This window comes from Triticum urartu, chromosome 4A, assembly GCF_056163025.1.
Source record: "Triticum urartu cultivar PI428250 chromosome 4A, HENAU_Tu73, whole genome shotgun sequence".
Lineage (NCBI taxonomy): Eukaryota > Viridiplantae > Streptophyta > Magnoliopsida > Poales > Poaceae > Triticum > Triticum urartu.
In genome coordinates, this window is record NC_141876.1 from 364368866 (window position 1) to 364396651 (window position 27786).

At 47.7% G+C, this 27786-nt stretch overlaps 1 protein-coding gene across 1 annotated transcript; it reads left to right on the forward strand.

Annotated features, from left to right (window-relative positions):
* Nucleotides 1-1103: 1103 nt before the first annotated feature.
* Nucleotides 1104-27483, forward strand: LOC147975871 (uncharacterized). The gene is made up of 4 exons (XM_087520616.1): nucleotides 1104-1169; nucleotides 1227-1748; nucleotides 1816-2723; nucleotides 26799-27483. The coding sequence occupies exons 1-4, from the start codon at nucleotides 1104-1106 to the stop codon at nucleotides 27481-27483; spliced, it is 2181 nt and encodes a 726-aa protein (XP_087376742.1).
* Nucleotides 27484-27786: the final 303 nt, after the last annotated feature.

Consider the following 27786-nt stretch of genomic DNA (forward strand, 5'->3'; position numbering starts at 1 on the left):
CTGAAAATTTGCACACATGTACATAATGTATCTTGGTATATGTGTATTTATTTTTAAAATTTTTTGAAACTAAAAAGTTTGAATTTTGAAGTTTTCAAATAAAGGCATTCATAAAGCTCGGTCTCCGTTTGGCATTTTTGGTTGAAAGCCCCTTTGCTTACGGAAGAGAAGAGTTGGATGCTGTGGTGGGAAAGCTTTCATTTCAACTTTGCTTCTTGTAAGCTTCGGTAAGTAGCTCACTTGCGGGATCTAATCTTATTCTATGGGAACAACTTCATTTCTATCTTTTGGCTTAAAGTGGTGAACAAATCCTTTCTCTTTGCTTTTTATGCTCTACATGGCTTCGGTCAAGATGTGAGTCATCCTGTATATACATAATTAGGAGACCTACAATAATTAAGAGACCTCTCACGAAATTGTTAAAGAAAGAAGTATCATTTGTGTGGACGAGCCAAAGCAATCCTGTGATGTTCTCAATGTTGAGTATATGTATTATGTGCATATTGTGTATTGGGTCCGTCTTCTAGTTTCTTGTATAGTTGAAATTCATGATCCACCTTTATATATCATATATACATGTCTATGCACAAGAGCAATACATCATGCAATCATAATTTCGTACATAGTATCAGTTTTTAAGTTCTAACCCCTAATCTTTCACCGCCGCCGCCACCTAACCACCGCTGCTTGCGCGCCTAACGCGCCGGCCGCCGCTCGCGTGCTGCCCCGATCGCCCGCTAGCCCCGCGTCTCACCCGCCTCACTCGGTAGCCACCAACGCGGCCCGATCGCTAGCCCAATCCGGAAGCTTCACAATTGCTGGCCGCCAACGCCGCCCGCCACCAGATCAATCGCTAGCTAGCTACGCAAGCCACCAGATCAATCCCTTCGCAAGCCACCAGATCAATCGCTAGCTAGCCCCGCAAGCCACCAGATCAATCGCCGCCAACGCACCGAAGCGCCACGCCGCCCACGATCACTGCCTCCGAGACGCTCCACCTAGCAGGCGCCGCCGCTACACAGTGCCGCCGCTGCCGCCCCGTGCCGTAGCCGTCCCCTTCCTCTCAGCTTTCGTCGCAACAACCGCGCTGTCTCGTCTTCGTCATGTCGTCCGTCATCTCCTCCGTGTCCACCAACTCCAACCCATCCGCCGACGTCAACCCTCCCGACGTGAACGACATCCGTAACCTGAACATCTTTGAGTGAGTGCCGATTCATCTCTTCCAGGTGGATTTCTTCTACTACACGTGGAAGACGTATTTCTCCCTCGTGTTCCGGGAGCATCATCTCATCGACCACCTTGACGGCACTGTCGACTCCAGCCTCATCCCTGAGTTTTATGACTGGTCCACCATCGACACCACCATCATCCGGTGGTTCTTTCTCACCATCTCGTCAGACCTCTTCCAGACGGTCGTGGCAGACGGTGACGATGCATGCGCCATGTGGACCAAGCTGAACGGGCTCTTCATTGACAACCAGCTCCAGCATCACGTTTTTTTGCAGCAAGAGTTTTTTGGTTGTCACCAGGACAACACCTCCGTCGATGACTATTGTCGCCGCCTGAAGACTCTCGCTGACGAGGTCTGCGGTATTGGCGCGAAGATCGATGATGATCTCCTCAGCACGCTCACCGTCGAGCTCAACGAAGACTTCGGCAACACCGCGACGAACCTCAGCCTCATCCCCAACTCATCCTTCGCCAAGTTCATTGCGTACCTCCGCTTGGAGGAGCGGCGGATGAAGCAGGTAAAGGCACGGGCCATCCACACCGCCCTCGGTGCCTCCATCCGCCCCGGTCGTGCCCCCGCCGCAGCGCCACCCGGCGCCGTTCTCGGCGCCACCGTCGTACCCGGCCACCAAGCAGCCGGGGCTGCTTCCGCTGCCCTATGGGCCGCCCGCCCGTCCCGCCCCTCCCGCTGAACGGCGCCGCGGGGGCCAGCGCGGTGGGGGCCGCCGCGGCGGTCAGCAGCAGCAGCCGCAGGGCGCCGGCCAGCCCCGTCAACAGCAGCAGCAGTTCCAAGTGCCCCTTCCGTGGGCCTCCGGCTACAACCCGTGGAGCGGTGTTGTCCATGCCTACACCATGCCGGTTCCGGGGGCTCCTGCACCGACCCTTCCCGTATCGCGCTCGCCGGCACATCAGGCGCACTACGCGGCTCCGCAGCCGTACGACGGCTATCCCCTGTCACAGCTGAGCGGCGCCTACAGGCTCCCTGCGGCCCCGCCGCCGCCCTCACCGGCCCTGCCGCCGGCACCCTGGGATCCGGCGCTCCTCGCCGCGCTGCACACCGCGCCTACGCCGAACAACTACACTGGAGGCGGTGATTGGTACATGGACACCGGGGCTACGACTCACATGTTTGCTCATCCTGGTAATCTTGCCTCCTTCACTCCTGTCACCACCGACCGCCGCATCATTGTCGGTGATGGTTCCACACTTCCCATCACACATGTCGGGCACACTTCTTTTCCTTCTAATTCCATGCCTATTACTTTGTCTAACATATTTGTGTCACCTCATCTTATTAAGAACCTTATTTCCGTTCGTTTAACTCATGAAAATCCTGTTTCTGTTGAATTTGACGAGCTTGGTTTTTGTGTCAAGGACGCTCGAACCAGGATGGTACTTCGCCGATGTGATAGCCTCGACGAGCTCTATCCGGTGCTTTCGTCGTCCTCCTCCTCCACCGCACCGGTTGCTCTCTCCGCTGGCGTCGATCTCTGGCACGCTCGTTTGGGTCATCCCAACCCCGTCACACTTCGTCATATTCTTAGGAGTTTTAGTTTCAGTTGTCATAAGATAGAGGATCACACATGTCATGCCTGTCGTGTCGGCAAACATGTTCGCCTCCCGTTTAATAACTCCACCACCATAGCTTCTTTTCCTTTTCAGTTGATTCATAGCGATGTGTGGACCTCTCCTGTTCCTACTAACTCGGGCTACTTATATTATCTGGTTATCCTTGATGATTATTCTCACTATGTGTGGACGTTTCCTTTACGAGGAAAGTCGGATGCACTCTCCACTTTGACGACTTTTTACTCATATGTCAGCACGCAGTTTGGGCGTCCCATCCTTGCTCTTCAGACTGACAATGGAAAAGAGTTCGACAACCTTGCGTCCCACACTTTTCTGTCACACCACGACACAATTTTTTGTCTCACATGCCTGTATACTTCACAGCAGAACGGTTGAGGTGAACACGTCCTTCGCACTTTGAACAACTGCGTTCGCACGCTCCTGTTCCATGCTAATGTGCCGCGTCATTTCTGGCCAGACGCACTCGCTACTGCTTCACTTCCCATTAACCTTCGCCCCTGCCGTCCACGGTGAAACTATGCACCTGACCATCTTCTCTTCTGTACGCCCCCATCTTATGATGGCTTGCATATTTTCGGGTGCCTTTTGCTATCCTAGCACTGCCGACTCCGCTCCTCACAAACTTGCATCTCGTTCTGTCGCTTGCATCTTGTCACACCCTAGCTAGTTCATGCATTAGAGTGATTGCATCATGTTTAAATTTCCCAGAAAGATGAAATGGGGATGATAGAACCCCCAACATCCCCCTGGAACAACTAGGGTTTACTAAAAACTTTTTCAATGAACCTGAAATGCCCTTCTAAAAAGTCCACCCTTTTTGTTTTGGGTTAAAATCTTCGACAAAAATGGTGCACATTTTTCTAGGACATCTTAAGGTCATTGGCTTAATCCATATAATATTTGCATTTGGGCATTTAAATGCTATAAAACATTTTAAATGCTCAAATAATTCTGGAAATAAGTGTGGGCTGTTGGAAATAATCTAAACAGAGCCTATGATTATTTTCAGGATTTTTGTAAGTGCCTAACTATTTTTAATAAAGCCACAAACTTACAGAAAAATAGAAAAAGAAAAACAAAGCAAAGCAGAGGCTTACCCGGCGCCCACCTGGCAAGCCCACCTGCCGGCCTAGCCCAGCCACCGCTCCAGCGAGCTGCTTGGCTCGGCCAGGCAGGCAGCCAGGTGCTCGACGCCGGCACCAGCGCGCGCCACGCAGCTGCTCGCCGCCCTGCTTCCTCCCCTCGCCGTTCTGCCGCCCTGGGTCGGTCACCCACTCCTGGGTGATGGGCTAGAGTGAAATGATTATGTCGGTAATGTGAGGGATGTGTTGAACATGATTTGGTAAAGGTATTGATGAGAGGCCATGTTGGAGTACATGGTGGGTTGTTTCATTGAGGCCGTCCCTAAGAACTGAGATCTGTATGTGTGATTTAAGAATCAGCTACTACCATGCATTGGGATCCTTAATTGACCCTCTCGACTTCTTAATCACCCTAGTACTCTGTCCAGGAGTTGCAATTAGTTTATGGTGTTTGTAGGTTTATGTGTTGGCAGCCGTGCGTAGCGCTGACCCTAGGGGTGGGCTATGATGCGGTAGATACACCGTGGTACAGTGTACCGAGTCACCCGTTTGGTGTCTCGGGAACCCTGTTCACATCGTTCGGGGCCATATGTGGAAACCTCGGCCGGACTCCCTGCGGATGGAACCTGGATAGGCGATAAACCTGGACTAGAGACTTGAGTGTTTAGGTAGGCCGTGGCCGACACCCTTGTTGGGCTTCCGCTTGAAGGTTGTCGAGTACATGTCGTGTAAACGACTGTAACGCCCTCGATGCGGCTATAGCTCCCACGTGTCGAGGCACGACTTAGAGACATAACCGCATTGAAAGCAATGTCGCAAGTCAGGCAACCATTACAACATCCCATGTAATAAGTAATAAAAGGGGGAGATACATAGTTGGCTTACACTCGCCACCTCACATCAGAGTACAGAAATAACATCCATCAAACAATCACTCATGGCCCGACTACGACGCCAAAATAGAAAAGAACCCAACATGCGACAAGGCCCTGAATCAAACCCCAACTAGGCACCACTACTGATCATCGGGAAAGGAAACATAATAACGTTGAGAGTCCTCGTCGAACTCCCACTTGAGCTCGTACTCGTCACCTGGAGCGAAATCACCTGGTCCTGCATCTGGAATTATAGTATTTGTGAGCCACAGGGACTCAGCAATCTCGCACCCTCGTGATCAAAACTATTTAAGCTTATAGGAATGGATGAGACAAATATATGTGGAGCTGCAGCAAGCGACTAGCATATATGGTGGCTATCTTATACGCAAAAGAGAGCGAGAAGAGGAGGCAAAGCGCGATCGAGAATCTAGAAGAGCAACCTGCGCAAGCATTACTCCAACACCGTGTCCACTTCCCGGACTCCGCCGAGAAGAGGCCATCACGGTAACACACACAGTTGATTCATTTTAATTAATTAAGGTTTAAGTTATCTACAACTGGACATTAACAAATTCCCATCTGCCCATAACCGCGGGCACGGCTTTCGAAAGTTCAATCCCTGCAGGGGAGTCCCAACTTAGCCCATGACAAGCTCTCACGGTCAACGAAGGAATAGACCTCCGCCCGAGACACACCGATCAGACTCGGCAACCCGGTACAACAAGACAATTCGACAGGTTAAAACAAGACCAGCAACACCGCCCGAATGTGCCGACAAATCCCGATAGGAGCTGCACATATCTCTTTCTCAGGGCACACTCAGATGAGCCAGACGTCGGGTAAGCCAGCCCAGAGTTGCCCCTGGTAGCCTCGGACATCGCTCAGTGGGACCAACACTCAGAGGAGCACTGGCCCGGGGGGGGGGGTTAAAATAAGATGACCCTTGAGTCTGCAGAACCCAAGGGAAAGAAAAGGCTAGGTGGCAAATGGTAAAACCAAGGTTGGGCATTGCTGGAAAAGCTTTAATCAAGGCGAAATATCAAGGGGTTCCCATTATAACCCAACCGCGTAAGGAACGCAAAATCCGGGAACATAACACCGATATGACGGAAACTAGGGCGGTAAGAGTGGAACAAAACACTAGGCGAGAGGCCGAGCCTTCCACCCTTCACCAAGTATATAGATGCATTAAGATAACATAGCAATATAATGATATCCCCAACAAGAAAAATAAATGATGTTCCAACAAGGAACGGCCTCCAAACTTCACCTGCAACTAGCAACGCTATAAGAGGGGCTGAGCAAAGCGGTAACATAGCCAATCAACGGTTTGCTAGGACAAGGTGGGTTAGAGGTTGTCATGGCAATTAGGAGGCTGACAAGCAAAAGGTAGGCATCGTAGCATTGGCATAGCAAGAGCGAGCAAACTAGCATAGCAAAGATAGTAGTGATTTCGAGGGTATGATCATCTTGCCTGCACAGTTGTCAGAGTTGACTGGATTCTCACAAGCAAACTCAACGGGCTCCTCGGTAGCGAACTCGTCTCCCGGCTCTACCCAAACAAGACAAACAAGCAACAAGGATACAATCAACCACGTGCAAGACCAAGCAATATGATGAAATGATGATATGCTATGCGGGATGCGATGCGGGATGCAAAATGCAAGATATGACAGGAAATGCATGAACCTGGCCTCAACTTGGAATTCCAAGGGTGCCACTGGATAGAGGGGATGAAATCGCTTGAAAACGATATAAAGATCATTAGAATCGGAGTTACGGTTTGGAAATGGCAAGCGTTTTAAGATATGACACCGGTCTGCGATTTACAGCAAATAGGCATCTAAATGCAACGAAATGAACATGCTACAGCCACCAAACATGACAACAAAATACATGGCAGGGATGCCCACAAGATGCTTAACAAAAGACTAGCACTGAGCCATGGCCACTTCCTACATTAGAAGGTTCAAACAAGCATGGCAAAAACGCAAATGCAAAACAGATTCCAGACTTAGTGAAATTAACACTAGTCTGAAATTTCAGATCACGAAGCCCTCTTCGGAGCAGCAAAACAACATGATAAATGACCTGAACATGACAAGTAATAACATGGCATGGAGCTACTCAACAAGCTTAACAAAAGACCCAAAGTGACCTGGGGCCAAAAGGGTTCACAAAATATATTAACGGGCACACGAACATAGCTAAAACACAATCAGTTTTCAGACTTAGTGAAAACTGAGACATGCTGAAATAGAACTCACGAAGGCATGTAAACGATCTCGATGCACTCACCATGGTGCAAGTCACAGAAAGGCAAGCATACATACATTAAGAAGGCACAAAATACAAGCTAGACATGGCAAGAACAATGGCATAGCATGCACGGATCAACTACAACAACGCCGGCAAAATCACAAACAAGTTGACGATCTGCCCAGATTCACCACGAAGCAAAAGTAGAGCTCGATTGACTCAAGCTATGGTGCTCCATAATTGCAAACAAAGACATGGATGGATAGAGCATAACATTATTAACAAAACTCCTTTACTGATCATCCTCAAAAGAGGCACGGATCACTAGGAAACAAGCTGAACATATGGCATCATGAACTAAAATATCCCAGATTTGGTGAAAACAACTAAGTCCCTGAAAACAGATTTACCGGGTGCCTCACTTTGCAAGCTTGCACAAGTCACCACACACATCCTAAAAATGCATGGGTTTCACCTCTGGAAAGAAAACAAAATGCTTAAGAAAACATATGAAGGACTCACAGGCATAGCATGCACACAATAATCATGGCAAAAATGACAAAAGTCTAAGATGAACTAGCAGATCTGACAATTAACTCACGAAGCCTCCTTCTAACAGAATTTTGGGCATCAAGATGAACTCAAATGAAAATGATGCAATGTAATGAAATGATGTACTCTTCGAGACGAACATTTTGATATATAATATGCCCAAATTGGAGCTACGGATGCAAAGTTACGGGCGGTCAAAGTAGGCATAAAAAATTAAGGGGGAGAGGGAAAAAGTCAACCCCTAGGGTTTTTTGGATCTGGATCTGGCGACGTGCACTGTTCACGACACTGTTCACCGGCGCGGACTTTGAGAACTCCGGCGAGGGCGTGGTGGCCGGAGATGGAGGGGAGAGGCCGGGGCCGGTGGGGACGAGGCGAGGCCGGTCGCCGGCGGGGGCTTGCGGCGGCCGGGGCGACGAGGCGGCGGGGCTGGCCGGCCCGGGGCGGCGCGCTGCCCGGCGGAGGCGACGGACGGCGGGCGGAGCGGCTGGCCGGAGCGGGCGGGCGCGGTGGCGGACGGCGGGCGCGGGCGGCGGTCGAGTGGAGCGAGGCGGCGGGGAGGAGTTGGGCCGCGGGGGCCGGGAACGGGCCGGCGGGCCTCCGAGGCGGCGGCGGCGGCGGTTGCCACTTGGCAGCGCCGGAGAGGACGCGGGCGGCGGCGGACAACGTCCGGCGCGGCCGGACACGTCCGGTGCGCGGCGGATCTGATTTTTAGGGTTCCGAGAGGGGGAAGACGAGATCCGAAAATGGAAGGGGTATATATAGGCATAGAGGGAGCTAGGAGACTCCAAATGAGGTGCGGTTTTCAGCCACGCGATCGTGATCGAACGCTCTAGGACATGGAGCAGAGTTTGGTGGGTTTTGGGTCAAATTTGAGGGGTGTTGGGCTGCAACACACACGAGGCCTTTTCGGTCCCTCGGTTAACCGTTGGAGTATCAAACGAAGTCCAAATGATACGAAACTTGACAGTCGGTCTACCGGTAGTAACCCAAGGCCGCATGACAAGTCTCGGTCCAATCCGGAAATGTTTAATCCCCACACATGAAAGAAAGCTAGAAATGACCACCGGAGGAGAACGAAGCGCCGGAATGCAAAACGGACAACGGGGAAAATGCTCGAATGCATGAGATGAACACGTATGCAAATGCAATGCACATGATGACATGATATGAGATGCATGAAAACGAAAACAACACACGGAGACAAAACCCGAACCCGAGGAAATAAATATAACTTAACGCCGGAAACGGCAAGAGTTGGAGTACAAATTGGGAAAGTTGCACCTGAGGCGTTACAACGACGGTAAGTGGTGAGAGCGTGTATGAAAAAGTACACCCCTGCAGGGTTAACATCATCTATTCGAATAGCCACGTCTGCGGTAAAGGACTACTTGGTTGCCTATACAGTTCATAGACAAGTTAATGGTTACTACTAAAAGACTCAAGATAAGTGTGAGTACCGAGGATGGCTCTCTCGTAGGATGACGAGGGAGGATCCCCGGTGGAGTATTGTGTTGGTGCTTAGTGTGAAGGAAATATGCCCTAGAGGCAATAATAAAGTTATTATTTATTTCCTTATAATCATGATAAATGTTTATTATTCATGCTAGAATTGTATTAACCGGAAACATAATACATGTGTGAATACATAGACAAACAAAGTGTCACTAGTATGCCTCTACTTGACTAGCTCGTTAATAAAAGATGGTTATGTTTCCTAACCATGAACAACGAGTTGTTATTTGATTAACGAGGTCACATCATTAGTTGAATGATCTGATTGACATGACCCATTCCATTAGCTTAGCACCCGATTGTTTAGTATGTTGCTATTGCTTTCTTCATGACTTATACATGTTCCTATAACTATGAGATTATGCAACTCCCGTTTGCCGGAGGAACACCTTGGGTGCTACCAAACGTCACAACGTAACTGGGTGATTATAAAGGAGCATTACAGGTGTCTCCAAAGGTAGATGTTGGGTTGGCATATTTCGAGATTAGGTTTTGTCACTCCGATTGTCGGAGAGGTATCTCTGGGCCCTCTCGGTAATGCACATCACTTAAGCCTTGCAAGCATTGCAACTAAATGAGTTAGTTGCGGGATGATGTATTACAGAACGAGTAAAGAGACTTGCCGGTAACGAGATTGAACTAGGTACTGGAATACCGACGATCGAATCTCGGGCAAGTAACATACCGATGACAAAGGGAACAACGTATGTTGTTATGCGGTCTGACCGATAAAGATCTTCGTAGAATATGTAGGAGCCAATATGGGCATCCAGGTCCCGCTATTGGTAATTGACTGGAGACGTGTCTCGGTCATGTCTACATTGTTCTCGAACCCGTAGGGTCCGCACGCTTAAGGTTACGATGATAGTTATATTATGAGTTTATGCATTTTGATGTACCGAAGGTTGTTCAGAGTCCCAGATGTGATCACGGACATGACGAGGAGTCTCGAAATGGTCGAGACATAAAGATTGATATATTGGAAGCCTATGTTTGGATATTGGAAGTGTTCCGGGTGAAATCGGGATTTTACCGGAGTACCGAGAAGGTTACCGGAACCCCCCGGGAGCTAAATGGGCCATGATGGGCCTTAGTGGAAAAGAGAAAAGGCAGCCCTACATGGGCTATGCGCCTCCCCCTTCCCCTAGTCCTATTAGGACTAGGAGAGGTGGCCGGCTCCCCCTCTCTCTTTTCCCCCTCCGCGAATCCTATTCCAACTAGGATTGGGGCGGGAATCCTACTCCCAGAGGGAGTAGGACTCTCCTGGCGCGCCACACCTTAGCCGGCCAGCCTCCCCCCTCTAGTCCTTTATATACTGAGGCAGAGGCACCCTAGAACACACAAGTTGATCCACGTGATCTATTCCTTAGCCGTGTGCGGTGCCCCCTGCCACCATAGTCCTCGATAATACTGTAGCGGAGTTTAGGCGAAGCCCTGCTGCTGTAGTGCATCAAGATCGTCACCACGCCGTCGTGCTGACGGAACTCTTCCCCGACACTTTGCTGGATCGGAGTCCGGGGATCGTCATCGAGCTGAACGTGTGCTCGAACTCGGAGGTGCCGTAGTTTCGGTGCTTGATCGGTTGGATCGTGAAGACGTACGACCACTTCCTTTATGTTGTGTCAGCGCTTCCGCAGTCGGTCTGTGTTGGGTACGTAGACAACACTCTCCCCTCTCGTTGCTATGCATCACATGATCTTGCGTGTGCGTAGGAAATTTTTTGAAATTACTACGAAACCCAACAGTGGCATCCGAGCCTAGGTTATTTATGTTGATGTTATATGCACGAGTAGAACACAAGTGAGTTATGGGCGATATAAGTCATACTGCCTACCAGCATGTCATACTTTGGTTCGGCGGCATTGTTGGACGAGACGACCCGGACCAACATTACGCGTACGCTTACGCAAGACCGGTTCCCCCGACGTGCTTTGCACATAGGTGGCTTGCGGGCGACTGTCTCTCCAACTTTAGTTGAACCAAGTATGGCTACGCCCGGTCCTTGCGAAGGTTAAAACGGAGTCTATTTGACAAACTATCATTGTGGTTTTGATGCGTAGGTGAGATTGGTTCTTGCTTAAGCCCGTAGCAGCCACGTAAAACTTGCAACAACAAAGTAGAGGACGTCTAACTTGTTTTTGCAGGGCATGTTGTGATGTGATATGGTCAAGACATGATGCTGAATTTTATTGTATGAGATGATCATGTTTTGTAACCGAGTTATCGGCAACTGGCAGGAGCCATATGGTTGTCGCTTTATTGTATGCAATGCAATCGCGATGTACTGCTTTACTTTATTACTAAGCGGTAGTGATAGTCGTAGAAGCATAAGCTTGGCGAGACTACAACGATGCTACGATGGAGATCAAGGTGTCGCGCCAGTGATGATGGTGATCACGACGGTGCTTCGGAGATGGAGATCACAAGCACAAGATGATGATGGCCATATCCTATCACTTATATTGATTGCATGTGATGTTTATCCTTTTATGCATCTTATCTTGCTTTGATTGACGGTAGCATTATAAGATGATCTCTCACTAAATTATCAAGAAGTGTTCTCCCTGAGTATGCACCGTTGCAAAAGTTCTTCGTGCTGAGACACCAAGTGATGATCGGGTGTGATAGGTTCTACGTTCAAATACAACGGGTGCAAAACAGTTGCACACGCGGAATACTCAGGTTATACTTGACGAGCCAAGCATATACAGATATGGCCTCGGAACACGGAGACCGAAAGGTCGAGCGTGAATCATATAGTAGATATGATCAACATAATGATGTTCACCATTGAAGACTAATCCATTTCACGTGATGATCGGTTATGGTTTAGTTGATTTGGATCACGTGATCACTTAGAAGATTAGAGGGATGTCTATCTAAGTGGGAGTTCTTAAGTAATATGATTAATTGAACTTAAATTTATCATGAACTTGGTCCTGGTAGTATTTTGCAAATTATGTTGTAGATCAAGAGCTCGTGTTGTTGTTTCCCGTGTTTATTTTGATATGTTCCTAGAGAAAATTGTGTTGAAAGATGTTAGTAGCAATGATGCGGATTGGATCCGTAGTTTGAGGTTTATCCTCATTGCTGCACAGAAGAATTATGTCCTTGATGCACCGCTAGGTGACGGACCTATTGCAGGAGCAGATGCAGACATTATGAACATTTGGCTAGCTTAATATGATGACTACTTGATAGTTTAGTGCACCATGCTTGATGGCTTAGAATCAGGACTTCAAAGACGTTTTGAACGTCACGGAGCATATGAGATGTTCCAGGAGTTGAAGTTAATATTTCAAGCAAATACCCGATTTGAGAGATATGAAAGTCTCCAACAAGTTCTATAGCTAAAAGATGGAGGAGAATCGCTCAACTAGTGAGCATGTGCCCAGATTGTCTGAGTACAACAATCGCTTGAATCAAGTGGGAGTTAATCTTCCAGATAAGATAGTGATTGACAGAATTCTCTAGTCACCATCACCAAGTTAGTAGAACTTTGTGATGAACTATGATATGCAAGGGATAACGGAAACGATTTCCAAGCTCTTCATAATGCGGAAATTGACGAAGGTAGAAATCGAGAAAAACATCAAGTGTTGATGGTAGACAAGACCACTAGTTTCAAGAAAAGGGCAGAGGGAAGAAAGGGAACTTCAAGAAGAACAGCAAGCAAGTTGCTGCTCAAGTGAAGAAGCCCAAGTCTGGTCCTAAGCCTGAGACTAAGTGTTTCTACTGCAAAGGGACTGGTCACTGGAAGCGGAACTACCCCAAGTGATTGGCAGATAAGAAGGATGGCAAAGTGAACATAAGTATATTTGATATACATGTTATTGATGTGTACTTTACTAGTGTTTATAGCAACCCCCCAGTATTTGATACTAGTTCAGTTGCTAAGATTAGTAACTCGAAACAGGAGTTGCAGAATAAACAGAGACTAGTTAAGGGTAAAGTGACGATGTGTGTTGGAAGTGGTTCCAAGATTGATATGATCATCATCGCACAATCCCTATACTTTCGAGATTAGTGTTGAACCTGAATAAGTGTTATTTGGTGTTTGCATTAAGCATGAATATGATTTGATCATGTTTATTGTGATACGGTTATTCATTTAAGTAAGAGAATAAATTGTTGTTCTGTTTACATGAATAAAACCTTATATGGTTACACACCCAATGAAAATAGTTCGTTGGATCTCGATCGTAGTGATACACATAATCATAATATTGAAACCAAAAGATGCAAAGTTAATAATGATAGTGCAACTTATTTGTAGCACTGCCGTTTAGGTCATATTGGTGTAAAGCGCATGAAGAAACTCCATGCTGATGGGATTTTGGAATCACTTGATTATGAATCACATGATGCTTGCGAACCATGCCTCATGGGCAAGATGACTAAGACTCCGTTCTCCGGAGCGAGCAACTGACTTATTAGAAATAATACATACTGATGTATGCGGTCCGATGAGTGTTAAAGGCTCACAACAAGTATCGTTATTTTCTGAACTTCACAGATGATTTGAGAAGATATGGGTATATCTACTTGATGAAACATAAGTCTGAAACATTTGAAAAGTTCAAAGAATTTCAGAGTGAAGTGAAAAATCATCGTAAAAAGGAAAATAAAGTTTCTAAGATCTGATCGTAGAGAAGAGTATTTGAGTTACGAGTTTGGCCTTCAATTAAAACAATTTGAAATAGTTTCACTACTCACGCCACCTGGAACACCATAGTGTAATGGTGTGTCCGAACGTCATAACCGTACTTTATTGGATATAGTACGATCTATGATGTCTATTACCGATCTATCACTATCGTTTTGGGGTTATGCATTAGAGACAGCTGCATTCACGTTAAATAGGGCACCATCTAAGTCCGTTGAGACGACACAATCTGAACTATGGTTTGGCAAGAAACCAAAGTTGTCATTTCTTAAAGTTTGGGGTTGTGATGCTTATATGAAAAAGTTTCATCCTAATAAGCTCAAACCCAAATCGGAGAAATATGTCTTCATAGGATACCCAAAGGAGACTGTTGGGTACACCTTCTATCACAAATCCGAAGGCAAGACTTTTGTTGCTAAAATTCGGAGTTTTTCTAGAGAAGGAGTTTCTCTCGAAAGAAGTGAGTGGGAGGAAAGTAGAACTTGACGAGGTAACTATACCTTCTCCCTTATTGGAAAGTAGTTCATCACAGAAATCTGTTCTTGTGACTACTACACCAATTAGTGAGGAAGCTAATGATGATGATCATGTAACTTCAGATCAAGTAACTACCGAATCTCGTAGGTAAACCAGAGTGAGAATCTGCACCAGAGTGGTACGGTAATCTTGTTCTGGAAATCGTGTTACTAGACCATGACGAACTTGCGAACTATGAGGAAGCGATGATGAGCCCAGATTCCGCGAAATGGTTTGAGGCCATGAAATCTGAGATACGATCCATGTATGAGAACAAAGTATGGAATTTGATGGATTTTGCCCGATGATCGGCAAGCCATAGAAAATAAATGGATCTTCAAGAGGAAGACGGACGCTGATAGTAGTGTTACTATCTACAAAGCTAGAATTGTCGCAAAAAGGTTTTCGACAAGTTCAAGGTGTTGACTATGATAAGAGTTTCTCACTCGTATCTATGCTTAAGTCTGTCCGAATCATGTTAGCAATTGCCGCATTTTATGAAATCTGGCAAATGGATAAACAAAACTACATTCCTTAATGGATTTATTAAAGAAGAGTTGTATGTGATGCAACAAGAAGGTTTTGTCAATCCTAAAGGTGCTAACAAAATATGCAAGCTCCAGTGATCCATTTATGGACTGGTGCAAACATCTCGGAGTTGGAATATACACTTTGATAAGTTGATCAAAGCATATAGTTTTATACAGACTTGCGGTGAAGCCTGTATTTACAAGAAAGTGAGTGGGAGCACTACAGCATTTCTGATAAGTATATGTGAATGACATATTGTTGATCGGAAATAATGTAGAATTATTCTGTAAAGCATAAAGGAGTGTTTGAAAGGAGTTTTTCAAAGAAAGACTTCGGTGAAGCTGCTTACATATTGAGCATCAAGATCTATAGAGATAGATCAAAACGCTTGATAAGTTTTTTTCAATAAGTACATACCTTGACAAGATTTTGAAGTAGTTCAAAATGGAACAGTCAAAGAAAAATAATTTCTTGCCTGTGTTACAAGGTGTGAAGTTGAGTAAGACTCAAAGCCCGACCACGACAGAAGATAGAAAAAGAATGAAAGTCATTCCCTATGCCTCAGCCATAGGTTCTATAAAGTATGCCATGCTGTGTACCAGATCTATTGTATACCCTACACTGTGTTAAGCAAGGGAGTACAATAGTGATCTAAGAGTAGATCACTGGACAGCGGTCAAAATTATCCTTAGTGGAATAAGGAAATATTTCTCAATTATGGAGGTGACAAAAAGGTTCGTCGTAAAAAGTTACGTCGATGCAAGTTTTGACACAGATCTGGATGACTCTAAGTCTCGATCTAGATACATATTGAAAGTGGGAGCAATAAGCTAGAGTAGCTCCGTGCAGAGCATTGTTGACATAAAAATTAGCAAAATACTTACGGATCTAAATGTGACAGACCCGTTGACTAAAATTATCTCACAAGCAAAAAACATGATCACACCTTAGTACTCTTTGGGTGTTAATCACATAGCGATGTGAACTAGATTATTGACTCTAGTAAACCCTTTGGGTGTTTATCACATATCGATGTGAACTTTGGGTGTTAATCACATGGTGATGTGAACTATTGCTTTTAAATCACATGGCGATGTGAACTAGATTATTGACTCTAGTGCAAGTGGGAGACTGAAGGAAATATGCCCTAGAGGCAATAATAAAGTTATTATTTATTTCCTTATAATCATGATAAATGTTTATTATTCATGCTAGAATTGTATTAACCAGAAACATAATACATGTGTGAATACATAGACAAACAAAGTGTCACTAGTATGCCTCTACTTGACTAGCTCGTTAATCAAAGATGGTTATGTTTCCTAACCATGAACAACGAGTTGTTATTTGATTAACGAGGTCACATCATTAGTTGAATGATCTGATTGACATGACCCATTCCATTAGATTAGCACCCGATCGTTTAGTATGTTGCTATTGCTTTCTTCATGACTTATACATGTTCCTATAACTATGAGATTATGCAACTCCCGTTTGCCGGAGGAACACTTTGGGTGCTACCAAACATCACAACGTAACTGGTTGATTATAAAGGAGCATTACAGGTGTCTCCAAAGGTAGATGTTGGGTTGGCGTATTTCGAGATTAGGTTTTGTCACTCCGATTGTCGGAGAGGTATCTCTGGGCCCTCTCGGTAATGCACATCACTTAAGCCTTGCAAGCATTGCAACTAAATGAGTTAGTTGCGGGATGATGTATTACAGAATGAGTAAAGAGACTTGCCGGTAACGAGATTGAACTAGGTACTGGAATACCGACGATCGAATCTCGGGCAAGTAACATACCGATGACAAAGGGAACAACGTATGTTGTTATGCGGTCTGACCGATAAAGATCTTCGTAGAATATGTAGGAGCCAATATGGGCATCCAGGTCCCGCTATTGGTTATTGACCGGAGACGTGTCTCGGTCATGTCTACATTGTTCTCGAACCCGTAGGGTCCGCACGCTTAAGGTTACGATGACATTTATATTATGAGTTTATGCATTTTGATGTACCGAAGGTTGTTCGGAGTCCCGGATGTGATCACGGACATGACGATGAGTCTCGAAGTGGTCGAGACATAAAGATTGATATATTGGAAGCCTATGTTTGGATATCGGAAGTGTTCCGGGTGAAATCGGGATTTTACCGGAGTACCGAGAAGGTTACCGGAACCCCCGGGAGCTAAATGGGCCATGATGGGCCTTAGTGGAAAAGTGAAAAGGCAGCCCTACATGGGCTATGCGCCTCCCCCTTCCCCTAGTCCTATTAGGACTAGGAGAGGTGGCCGGCCCCCTCTCTCTCTCTTTTCCCCCTCCGCGAATCCTATTCCAACTAGGATTGGGGGGGGGGGGAATCCTACTCCCAGAGGGAGTAGGACTCTCCTGGCGCGCCACACCTTGGCCGGCCAGCCTCCCCCCTCTAGTCCTTTATATACTGAGGCAGAGGCACCCTAGAACACACAAGTTGATCCACGTAATCTATTCCTTAGCCGTGTGCGGTGCCCCCTGCCACCATAGTCCTCGATAATACTGTAGCGGAGTTTAGGCGAAGCCCTGCTGCTGTAGTGCATCAAGATCGTCACCACGCCGTCGTGCTGACGGAACTCTTCCCTGACACTTTGCTGGATCGGAGTCCGGGGATCGTCATCGAGCTGAACGTGTGCTCGAACTCGAAGGTGACGTAGTTTCGGTGCTTGATCGGTTGGATCGTGAAGACGTACGACTACTTCCTCTACGTTGTGTCAGCGCTTCCGTAGTCGGTCTGCGTTGGGTACGTAGACAACACTCTCCCCTCTCGTTGCTATGCATCACATGATCTTGCGTGTGCGTAGGATTTTTTTTGAAATTACTACGAAACCCAACATAGTGGACTCGTGTGCGAAAACTATTTTACTAGTGGTGTCTCGTAGGATAGCTTAGCCAAGAGTCAAAGTTGGCTTGCTGCAATAACTCCACCACCTTCTTGAGAATGAGCATGTATAGTAGGTTCTGTTGTAAGACTTGCTGAGTACCTTTGTACTCATGTTTGCTTTAATTACTGTTTTCAGACGACAACACCGCCCCCTCCGATGGGTTTTATGTAGACCTCGACGTCGATGAGTAACTTGCCACCCAGGTGGTGATCGTGGCCATGGAGGGCCCTTTGTAGATAGACAGGCTTCGACGAGCCTTCTTTCTTTCTAGTGTCTGTACTCAGACTATTTGCTTCCGCATGTGCTTGTATGCTTGTATGACTTGAGTGTCGGGTCATGTGACCCCTACCTAATGAACATGTTATGTATGGCTCTCTGGAGCCTTTAAATAAAGTACTTGAGTTGTAGAGTTTTGTTGTGATGCCATGTTGTATTTGCACATATCGAGCATATTGTGTGTATGATTGAAATGCTTGGTATGTGTGGGATCCGACAATCTGGTTGTTTATCCTTGGCAGCCTCTCTTATGGGGAAATGTAGTCTAGTGCTCCTTGAGCCATAGTAGTCCGCTACAGCCCGGTTCACCGGAGTCCTGCTAGCCCAGCACTACTGCTCAAGACACTTGACTGTCCGGCATGTGTTTCACTTCGTTCCTATGTCTGTCCCTTCGGGGAAATGTCACGCGGTGACTTCCGGAGTCCTGCCTAGCCTACTACAGCCCGGGTTCCCCGGAGTCCTGTTAGCCCAGTGCTACAGCCCGGATTCACTCGCTGATGACCGACATGCTCGATGTGATTCATGTATGCCTGTCTCCATAGGTCTGTGCCGCTTTGGGTTCACGACTAGCCATGTCAACCCGGGTTCTCTGTCATATGGATGCTAGCGACACTATCATATACGTGAGCCAAAAGGCGCAAATGGTCCCGGGCCATGGTAAGGCGACACCCGTGGGAATACCGTGCGTGAGGCCGCAAAGTGATATGAGGTGTTACCGGCTAGATCGATGTGACTTGGAATCGGGGTCCTGACAGCGTTGGCATCATAGCCGGACTGCCTGTAGGTTCGTTGAGCCAAACTGGTCGATGTCGAGTCTAGAAATGCTTTAGTTATATGTAGGGAAATTAATTACGGGAGGGAACGTAAGGCTCTTTTACTCCTTTACCTTATGCCCTCTGATCTGAGTCATTCTCTTCTCATTCTACGTGGGTTAAGGACTAGGCTCTCTCCTTCTATCAGGTTCACGTGTTACTAATCTGTAGTAGCTTATAGGATTGTTGTTACAAGCCTCAGTACAGTTTCTACTACTTTTAGTATGTTGCCAGTTGAATCAGAACCTTGATATGATGTTTTTGAGTGGTATTGCAAACTGTTGTGGATGTCTCAAATCTTTTTCTGAGCATTTACAGCCGTTATGATGTCCGATTTCCCCTAGAAAATTCTAATGCCTTTGCATTATTCTGTGCTTTCAGATGGCCACCCGTTCCCAGAACCAAGTGGTTCGTCTGACCCGGTGCCTCGATGTGCCCGGCCACACGGCCATGTTGGTTCGAGTGATGGTCGAGTCAGGCTATCGGTGGTATCCGGAATATACTGTCGAGGAGCAGTTCAGAGACTTCAGCCAGAGCCAGTACCTTTGTACCGTCAGGATATATCCCTCTTATCCTGGAGCCACTGAGCCCCTTCACTGTTCCTATGGACTTGGGGCCACTATTGAGATGTCTGTGCAGGATGCAGCCTATTCAATGATGACTATCATTCGAGCCAGGACCGCCTTGCTTCAGAACACCGACTTCCGCTACATGCCAGCCTCACTTCCTGGAGCACAGGGGTACTATCAGGCTTTGTACTATGACTCTACACATGAGGAGTCACTACTCCGCACCACTGCCGAGATGCTCGAGGATAAGGACCGCGAAAATCGAGCCTTGCGTATGGAGCTTTTCCACACTCGTTCTGATCATTGGGCCACTTTGACTCGGTTTGCACCTGCGGTGCAGGCAGGATACATGGACATGAGGGACCTGTACCCTGTACGGTCTGGATTGCCAGATTGTATGGAGTGGCGCGATGTAGGAGGCATCACCCCTCCTCGTGGTCCCCGTCTGCCACCGCCTGTGGGACCAAGGCCACATCCGAGTCCCTATGGTCCGCAGGCTCCGCAGGACCGTCTGTTCCCAGATGATCATGTTCCACTTCCAGGCTTTGGTGGTGACTTTTATGAGGATTACTACGGAGCCGTCTGAGCTAGTAGTAGTTTCACTAGTACTGTAATAGTTGTATTCTCCACAGTCCTGCGTGACCCGTGGGATACGACTTAGCGTGTATCACGCTCCGGAGGTGTAAAAAAATAATGTATAGGAGCTTGGAATGCCTCCATCTTTCACCGTAGTTGTACTCTAGCATGGGCTTGTACTAAACTATGTACGGTGTGTATGACCAATGGTATATATATATGGCAGTTTCTATATTACCATGTCGTGCAATGAACATCTTAGCATTCCATGTTATCCATTACATTCTGCACTTCCTTGCTAAGTTTGTGCCATCCTTGTCTAAACCGTTGTCTTGTTTTTCCTAGGATGGTCAACACCCGCAGCAACCCTGCTGCCCCGGAGCAGGGGGAAGCCAGTGCAGCTAGGGGTGAAAATCTACCTCACCCGCCTTCTCTGGCCGAAGTTATGCTGGAGGCGGAAAGAAACAAGCGTGAGACTAACCGCTTGCTGGAGCAGATTGAGCAGAACACTGCACGCCATCAGCGAAATGACTTGGTGTTAATCAATGACTTTATCAAGTTGTACCCACCAAAGTTTAATCATTCCGTCGAGCCCCTCGACGTGGATGACTGGCTCCGCAGCATCACACACAAGCTATGTTCTGCCAACGTAGCCGAAGCTGATAAGGTTACCTATGCTGCCTATCACCTCGAAGGCCCTGCTAGCCTTTGGTGGGAAAACTTTGAGGCTATGCGCCCGGTCGGCCAAATCACTACTTGGGCTGAATTCAGTGAGGCTTTCCGTGAGCATCACATCCCGGAAGGTCTCAGAGATCGCAAGAGGGAAGAGTTCTGCAATTTCACCCAAGGAAGACTGACTGTGGATGCATATAGTCGTGAATTTGGGAATCTGGCACGATATGCTCCTGAAGAGGTATCCACCGACGCTAAGAAGCAGGCAAGGTTCCGCAAGGGACTTAGCCCTGAGCTTCGCCGCGATCTTCGTCTGCATGAGTGCACCTCCTTTCAGAAGTTGGTCAATAAAGCCATCAGTGCTGAGACAGGCCAGTCTGACTATGACGCTTCACGCAAGCACTGTTGTGATTTTGGTTCCTCATCCGGCTCGGGATCTCAGAAGCGCCGGGTGTGGATTCCAAGCATGGCACTGCCACCCAGGTTCATTCCGAGGCCATCCTTTGAGGCGCCTCGCCCCAACCAGCAGTTTGCACCGTCTAAGCCCTATGGTGGCCCCGCTGCTAATGCTGCTCCACGCCCCAATGTTGTGACATGTTTCAAGTGTGGAGAGCCGGGTCACTACAGTCGAGAGTGTCCCCAGAACAACAACCCCAATCAGCCTGGAAAGTCCGTTGGCCGTGGTAAGCCAGCGGGAAAGACCTTCTACGCCAAGCCAGCCACCACTACACGTGGCCATGTCAACTATGTCTCAGCTGAGGAGGCTCATGAGGATCCTAACGTCGTCCTTGGTATGCTCCTTGTTAATTGTCATCCGACATCTGTTCTTTTTGATACTGGAGCATCTCATTCATTCATATCTGAGAACTATGCTCGATTGCATAACACGACATTCTGTGACATGCCCACTTCCATGGTAATTCAAACTCTGGGTTCCAAATGGAAAACTTCTAGAGTAAGCCATGGGAATGAAATTCTTGTCGATAGACTTGTCTTCCTTGAATCCTTAATAGCTCTCAAGTCCTCGGACATAAACATCATCTTGGGTATGGACTGGATGTCAGCTCATTATGCTAAGATTGATTGCGCCACTAGAACCGTTCAACTTACTCGCCCATCGGCAAGACAGTCAATGTCTTAACTCGAGTGGCCAAGCGCCAGCTTTACTCCCTAAATGCCAACCCCCTTCCAGACCTTGAAGATATTCCGGTAGTCCGAGACTTCCCGGATGTCTTTCCAGAAGAACTGCCAGGTGTTCCACCTGACAGGGATGTCGAGTTTGTGATAGACCTTGTTCTAGGAACCGTTCCAATTTCTAGAAGACCCTATAAGATGGCACCCTTAGAACTAGCCGAGCTTAAGAACCAACTCTATGAGTCCTTGAAAAAGGGTTTCATCCGTCCTAGTTCCTCCCCTTGGGCTTGCCCCGTCCTCTTCGTCAAGAAGAAGGATGGAACGGATCGGATGGTTGTAGATTACCGACCTGTCAACTTGGTCACTATCAAGAACAAGTATCCGCTTCCCAGGACCAACGATCTGTATGATCAGCTCGCTTGATCCTCAGTCTTTTCCAAGATGGATTTGAGGTTGGGCTACCATCAAATCAAAATCAGAAACGGGGACATTCCTAAAACGGCCTTTGTTACTCGTTATGGCCAATACGAGTACACCGTTATGTCCTTCGGTTTAACCAATGCCCCAGCCACCTTCTCTCGACTAATGAACTCGGTCTTCATGGAGTATTTGGATAAATTCGCCGTAGTATACCTCGATGACATACTCATCTACTCCAAGAGTGAAGAGGAACATGCCGAACATCTAAGGCTGGTATTGACGAAACTTCGAGAGCATCGCCTTTATGCCAAATTCTCCAAGTGTGAATTTTGGTTGCCAGAAGTGACCTATCTAGGCCATGTAATCTCTGGTAAGGGTATTGCCGTCAATCCCGAGCGAGTTCAAGCCGTCCTTGATTGGACTCCACCTGAAACGGTCAAGCAAGTTCAGAGCTTCCTTGGCTTAGCGAGCTATTGCCGCCGCTTCGTCGAGAATTTCTCCAAGGTTGCTAAACCTCTAACTGAACTCCTCAAGAAAGATAAAAAGTTCGAGTGGACCCCACAGTGCGAGTTCCGCTTTCAGGAACTGAAAAGACGCCTGACATCTGCTCCTGTACTGGTACCACCAGATTTCTCCAAGGACTTTATTCTCTATTGCGACGCCTCGCGACAAGGACTAGGTTGCATACTCATGCAAGATCGTCAGGTAATTGCCTATGCTTCACGGCAATTACATTCACATGAGGAAAACTATCCCACACATGATCTAGAGCTTGCAGTGGTAGTCCATGCACTTAAAACTTGGCGACATTACCTTCTCGGTAATCATTGCGAGATCTTCACCGATCACCAAAGTTTAAAATATATCTTCACCCAACCGGATTTGAATCTCAGGCAAAGACGTTGGGGCAAGTTGATCTCGGATTACGACTTAGGAATAACTTACACCCCGGGCAAAGCCAATGTCATGGCTGATGCGCTAAGTCATAAATCTTATTGTAACAACCTGATGTTACAACAAAGTCAACCACTTCTCCACGAGGAATTTCGTAAGCTTAACCTTCACATAGTTCCTCGAGGATTCCTATCCACCCTGGTGGCGAAGCCTAACCTTATGGATCAGATCATAACCGCCCAGCGGTATGACAAGGGGATATCTCGGATCTAGGAAAACATCGCTAGCGGAGTTGCTAAATGTTTTTCCATGGATGAGCGAGGTGTTATATTCTTCGAGAACCGCTTGGTGGTTCCCAAGAAACAACATCTACGTCAGTTGATTCTTATGGAAGCTCATGAATCCCCTCTCACCATTCATCCCGGTAGTACTAAAATGTATCAAGACCTACGCCAGAGGTTTTGGTGGACTAGGATGAAGAGAGAAATTGCTCAATACATTGCTAGTTGCGACGTCTGTCGTCATGTTAAAGCAGAGCATCAACGGCCTGCTGGCACCCTTCAACCTTTGGCTATTCCTGAGTGGAAATGGGATAAAATCACTATGGATTTCATTACTGGGTTTCCTAGAACCAAGAGAGGGAATAATGCCATCTTCGTCGTAATCGATCGTGTTTCCAAGGTGGCCCACTTTCTACCTGTTCGTGAGAGTATCACCGCTAGCCAGCTAGCTGATTTATACATCTCCCGAATAGTGTCTCTTCACGGTGTTCCATTGGAAATTAACTCAGACCGTGGGAGTCTCTTCACCTCTCGATTTTGGGAAAGTTTCCAAAATGCTATGGGAACTCGTCTCTCTTTTAGCACCGCCTTCCACCCTCAATCCAGTGGTCAAGTAGAGCGAGTAAATCAAATTCTGGAAGATATGCTCCGAGTTTCTGTTATCTCATTCGGAATGGATTGGGAGAAATGCCTTCCATTCACGGAGTTTGCTTATAACAATAGTTATCAAGCTAGCTTGGGCAAAGCTCCTTTCGAAGTTCTCTATGGACGAAAATGTCGAACACCCCTTAACTGGTCAGAAACTGGGGAAAGACACTCTTTGGCCCGGATATGATTCAGGAAGCAGAAGAGCAGGTTCGCGTTATTTGTGAGAAATTGAAAACAACCCAATCTCGTCAAAAGAGCCAATATGATTGCAAACACAAGCTCATGACTTATGAAGTCGGCGAGAAGGCTTACCTTTGGGTTACTCCGTTAAAGGGAACCCATCGTTTCGGTATCAAAGGCAAATTGGCTCCTCGTTACATTGGACCCTTTCTCATTCTTGCCAAACGAGGAGAAGTTGCCTTCCAATTGGAACTACCTCCGCATCTTTCCAGAGTTCACGATGTCTTCCACGTTTCTCAACTCAGGCGTTGCTTCGCGGATCCTATCCGTGGGGTGGACCACGAAACGCTTGATCTGCAAGATAACCTCTCATATCGGGAATATCCCGTTCGTATCCTTGATCAAGCCGAGCGTACCACTCGACGCCGTAACATCAAGTTTCTCAAGGTTCAATGGTCACACCATTCCAAAAAGGAAGCCACTTGCGAAAGGGAGGATCCTCTTCGACTCGAGTACCCCACCTTCTTCCCAACAGATCCTAAATCTCGGGACAAGATTCTTTTGAGTGGGGGTGAGTTGTCACACCCTAGCTAGTTCATGCATTAGAGTGATTGCATCATGTTTAAATTTCCCAGAAAGATGAAATGGGGATGATAGAACCCCCAAAATCCCCCTGGAACAACTAGGGTTTACTAAAAACTTTTTCAATGAACCTGAAATGCCCTTCTAAAAAGCCCACCCTTTTTGTTTTGGGTTAAAATCTTTGACAAAAATGGTGCACATTTTTCTAGGACATCTTAAGGTCATTGGCTTAATCCATATAGTATTTGCATTTGGGCATTTAAATGCTATAAACATTTTAAATGCTCAAATAATTCTAGAAATAAGTGTGGGCTGTTGGAAATAATCTAAACAGAGCCTATGATTATTTTCAGGATTTTTGTAAGTGCCTAACTATTTTTAATAAAGCCACAAACTTCGGCCGAGTGGTGTCTCGGGAACCCTGTTCACATCGTTCGGGGCCATATGTGGAAACCTCGGCCGGAATCCCTGCGGATGGAACCTGGATAGGCGATAAACCTGGACTAGAGACTTGAGTGTTTAGGTAGGCCGTGGCCGACACACTCGTTGGGCCTCCGCTTGAAGGTTGCCGAGTACATGTCGTGTAAACGACGGTAAGTGGTGAGAGCGTGTATGAAGAAGTACACCCCTGCAGGGTTAACATCATCTATTCGAATAGCCGCGTCCGCGGTAAAGGACTACTTGGTTGCCTATACAGTTCATAGACAAGCTAATGGTCACTACTAAAAGACTCAAGATAAGTGTGAGTACCGAGGATGGCTCTCTCGTAGGATGACGAGGGAGGATCCCCGGTGGAGTATTGTGTTGGTGCTTAGTGGACTCGTGTGCGAAAACTATTTTACTAGTGGTGTCTCGTAGGATAGCTTAGCCAAGAGTCAAAGCTGGCTTGCTGCAATAACTCCACCACCTTCTTGAGAATGAGCATGTATAGTAGGTTCTGTTGTAAGACTTGCTGAGTACCTTTGTACTCATGTTTGCTTTAATTACTGTTTTCAGACGACAACACCGCCCCTCCGATGGGTTTTATGTAGACCTCAACGTCGATGAGTAACTTGCCACCCAGGTGGTGACCGTGGCCATGGAGGGCCCTTTGTAGATAGACAGGCTTCAACAAGCCTTCTTTCTTTCTAGTGTCTGTACTCAGACTATTTGCTTCCGCATGTGCTTGTATGCTTGTATGCTTGTATGACTTGAGTGTCGGGTCATGTGACCCCTACCTGTATGAACATGTTATGTATGGCTCTCTGGAGCCTTTAAATAAAGTACTTGAGTTGTAGAGTTTTGTTGTGATGCCATGTTGTATTTGCACATATCGAGCATATTGTGTGTATGATTGAAATGCTTGGTATGTGTGGGATCCGACAATCTGGTTGTTTATCCTTGGCAGCCTCTCTTATGGGGAAATGTAGTCTAGTGCTCCTTGAGCCATAATAGTCCGCTACAGCCCGGTTCACCGGAGTCCTGCTAGCCCAACACTACTGCTCAGGACACTTGACTGGCCGACATGTGTTTCACTTCGTTCCTATGTCTGTCCCTTCGGGGAAATGTCACGCGGTGACTTCCGGAGTCCTGCCTAGCTTGCTACAGCCCGGGTTCCCCGGAGTCCTGTTAGCCCAGTGCTACAACCCGGATTCACTCGCTGATGACCGACATGCTCGATGTGATTCATGTATGCATGTCTCCATAGGTCTGTGCCGCTTTGGGTTCACGACTAGCCATGTCGGCCTGGGTTCTCTGTCATATGGATGCTAGCGATACTATCATATACGTGAGCCAAAAGGCGCAAATGGTCCCGGGCCATGGTAAGGCGACACCCGTGGGAATACCGTGCGTGAGGCCGCAAAGTGATATGAGGTGTTACCGGCTAGATCAATGTGACTTGGAATCGGGGTCCTAACACATCTTCATCGGCTACTCCTCCAACTCCAAGGGATATCGGTGCTACGATCCTGTCTCCCACCGTGTGGTCACTTCCCGACACGTTTACTTTGATGAGCATGTGTTTCCATTTCAGCAGGTACCCCCGGCTGTTCCTCCCGCCACCGGTGACGCGGGCTCCTCGACGCCTCTCCCAGGGCGCCCGCGCGCCTCTCTTGGCCCGCCCTGGCTTTGAGGCGCGCCCCCCGCATGCGGTGCCTCCTACATCCGCGGCACTAGAGCCCCTGACTCCCCCGTCCCCCCGGCGCCCCCGGGCCCTGCGCCCCCCTCGGGGCCCCCGGCCTCCTCGGCGCCTTCTGTGGCCGGTCCGGTCACCCGCGCCCGTTTTTCGCCCGAGCTCGCGCTACGCCTCGGATGACTACGTCCATGCGGCGTCCACCTCTGAGCCATCGCCGTTGCCGTCCTCTATTCGAGCCGCTCTTCGTGACCCGCTCTGGATGGCTGCGATGCAAGAGGAGTTTGACGCCCTGTTGCGCAACCGGACGTGGCAGCTTGTCCCCCGTCCCCAGCATGCCAACATGATTACCGGAAAGTGGATTTTTAAACACAAGCTCCGTCCTGATGGTACCCTTGATCGCTACAAAGCGCCCTGGGTCGTTCGTGGCTTCCGACAGCGTGCTGTTATTGACTTCACCGACACCTTCGCTCCGGTCGTCAAGCCCGACACGATACACATGGTTCTCCACCTTGCGGTCTGCCGTGCTTGGCCGGTGTACCAGATGAACGTCTCCAACGCCTTCCTCCATGGTCACCTCGAGGAGTAGGTCTTATGCCAGCGGCCCACCGGGTTTGTTGACCCGACACTTCCCGACCACGTGTGCCTGCTTTCGCGGTCCTTGTACGGCCTCAAGCAGGCTCCGCACGCTTGGTACCAGCGCATTGCGGCGTTTCCCCTCCAGCTTGGGTTCCGCTCTACCCGCTCGGATGCCTCGCTCTTCGTCTACCATCAGGGCTCTGACACGGCCTACTTGCTGCTCTATGTCGACGACACCATCCTGACGACATGTACGACTGGTCTCCTCAGTCAGCTCACGGCTCGTCTTCGCGCTGAGTTCGCCATCAAGGAC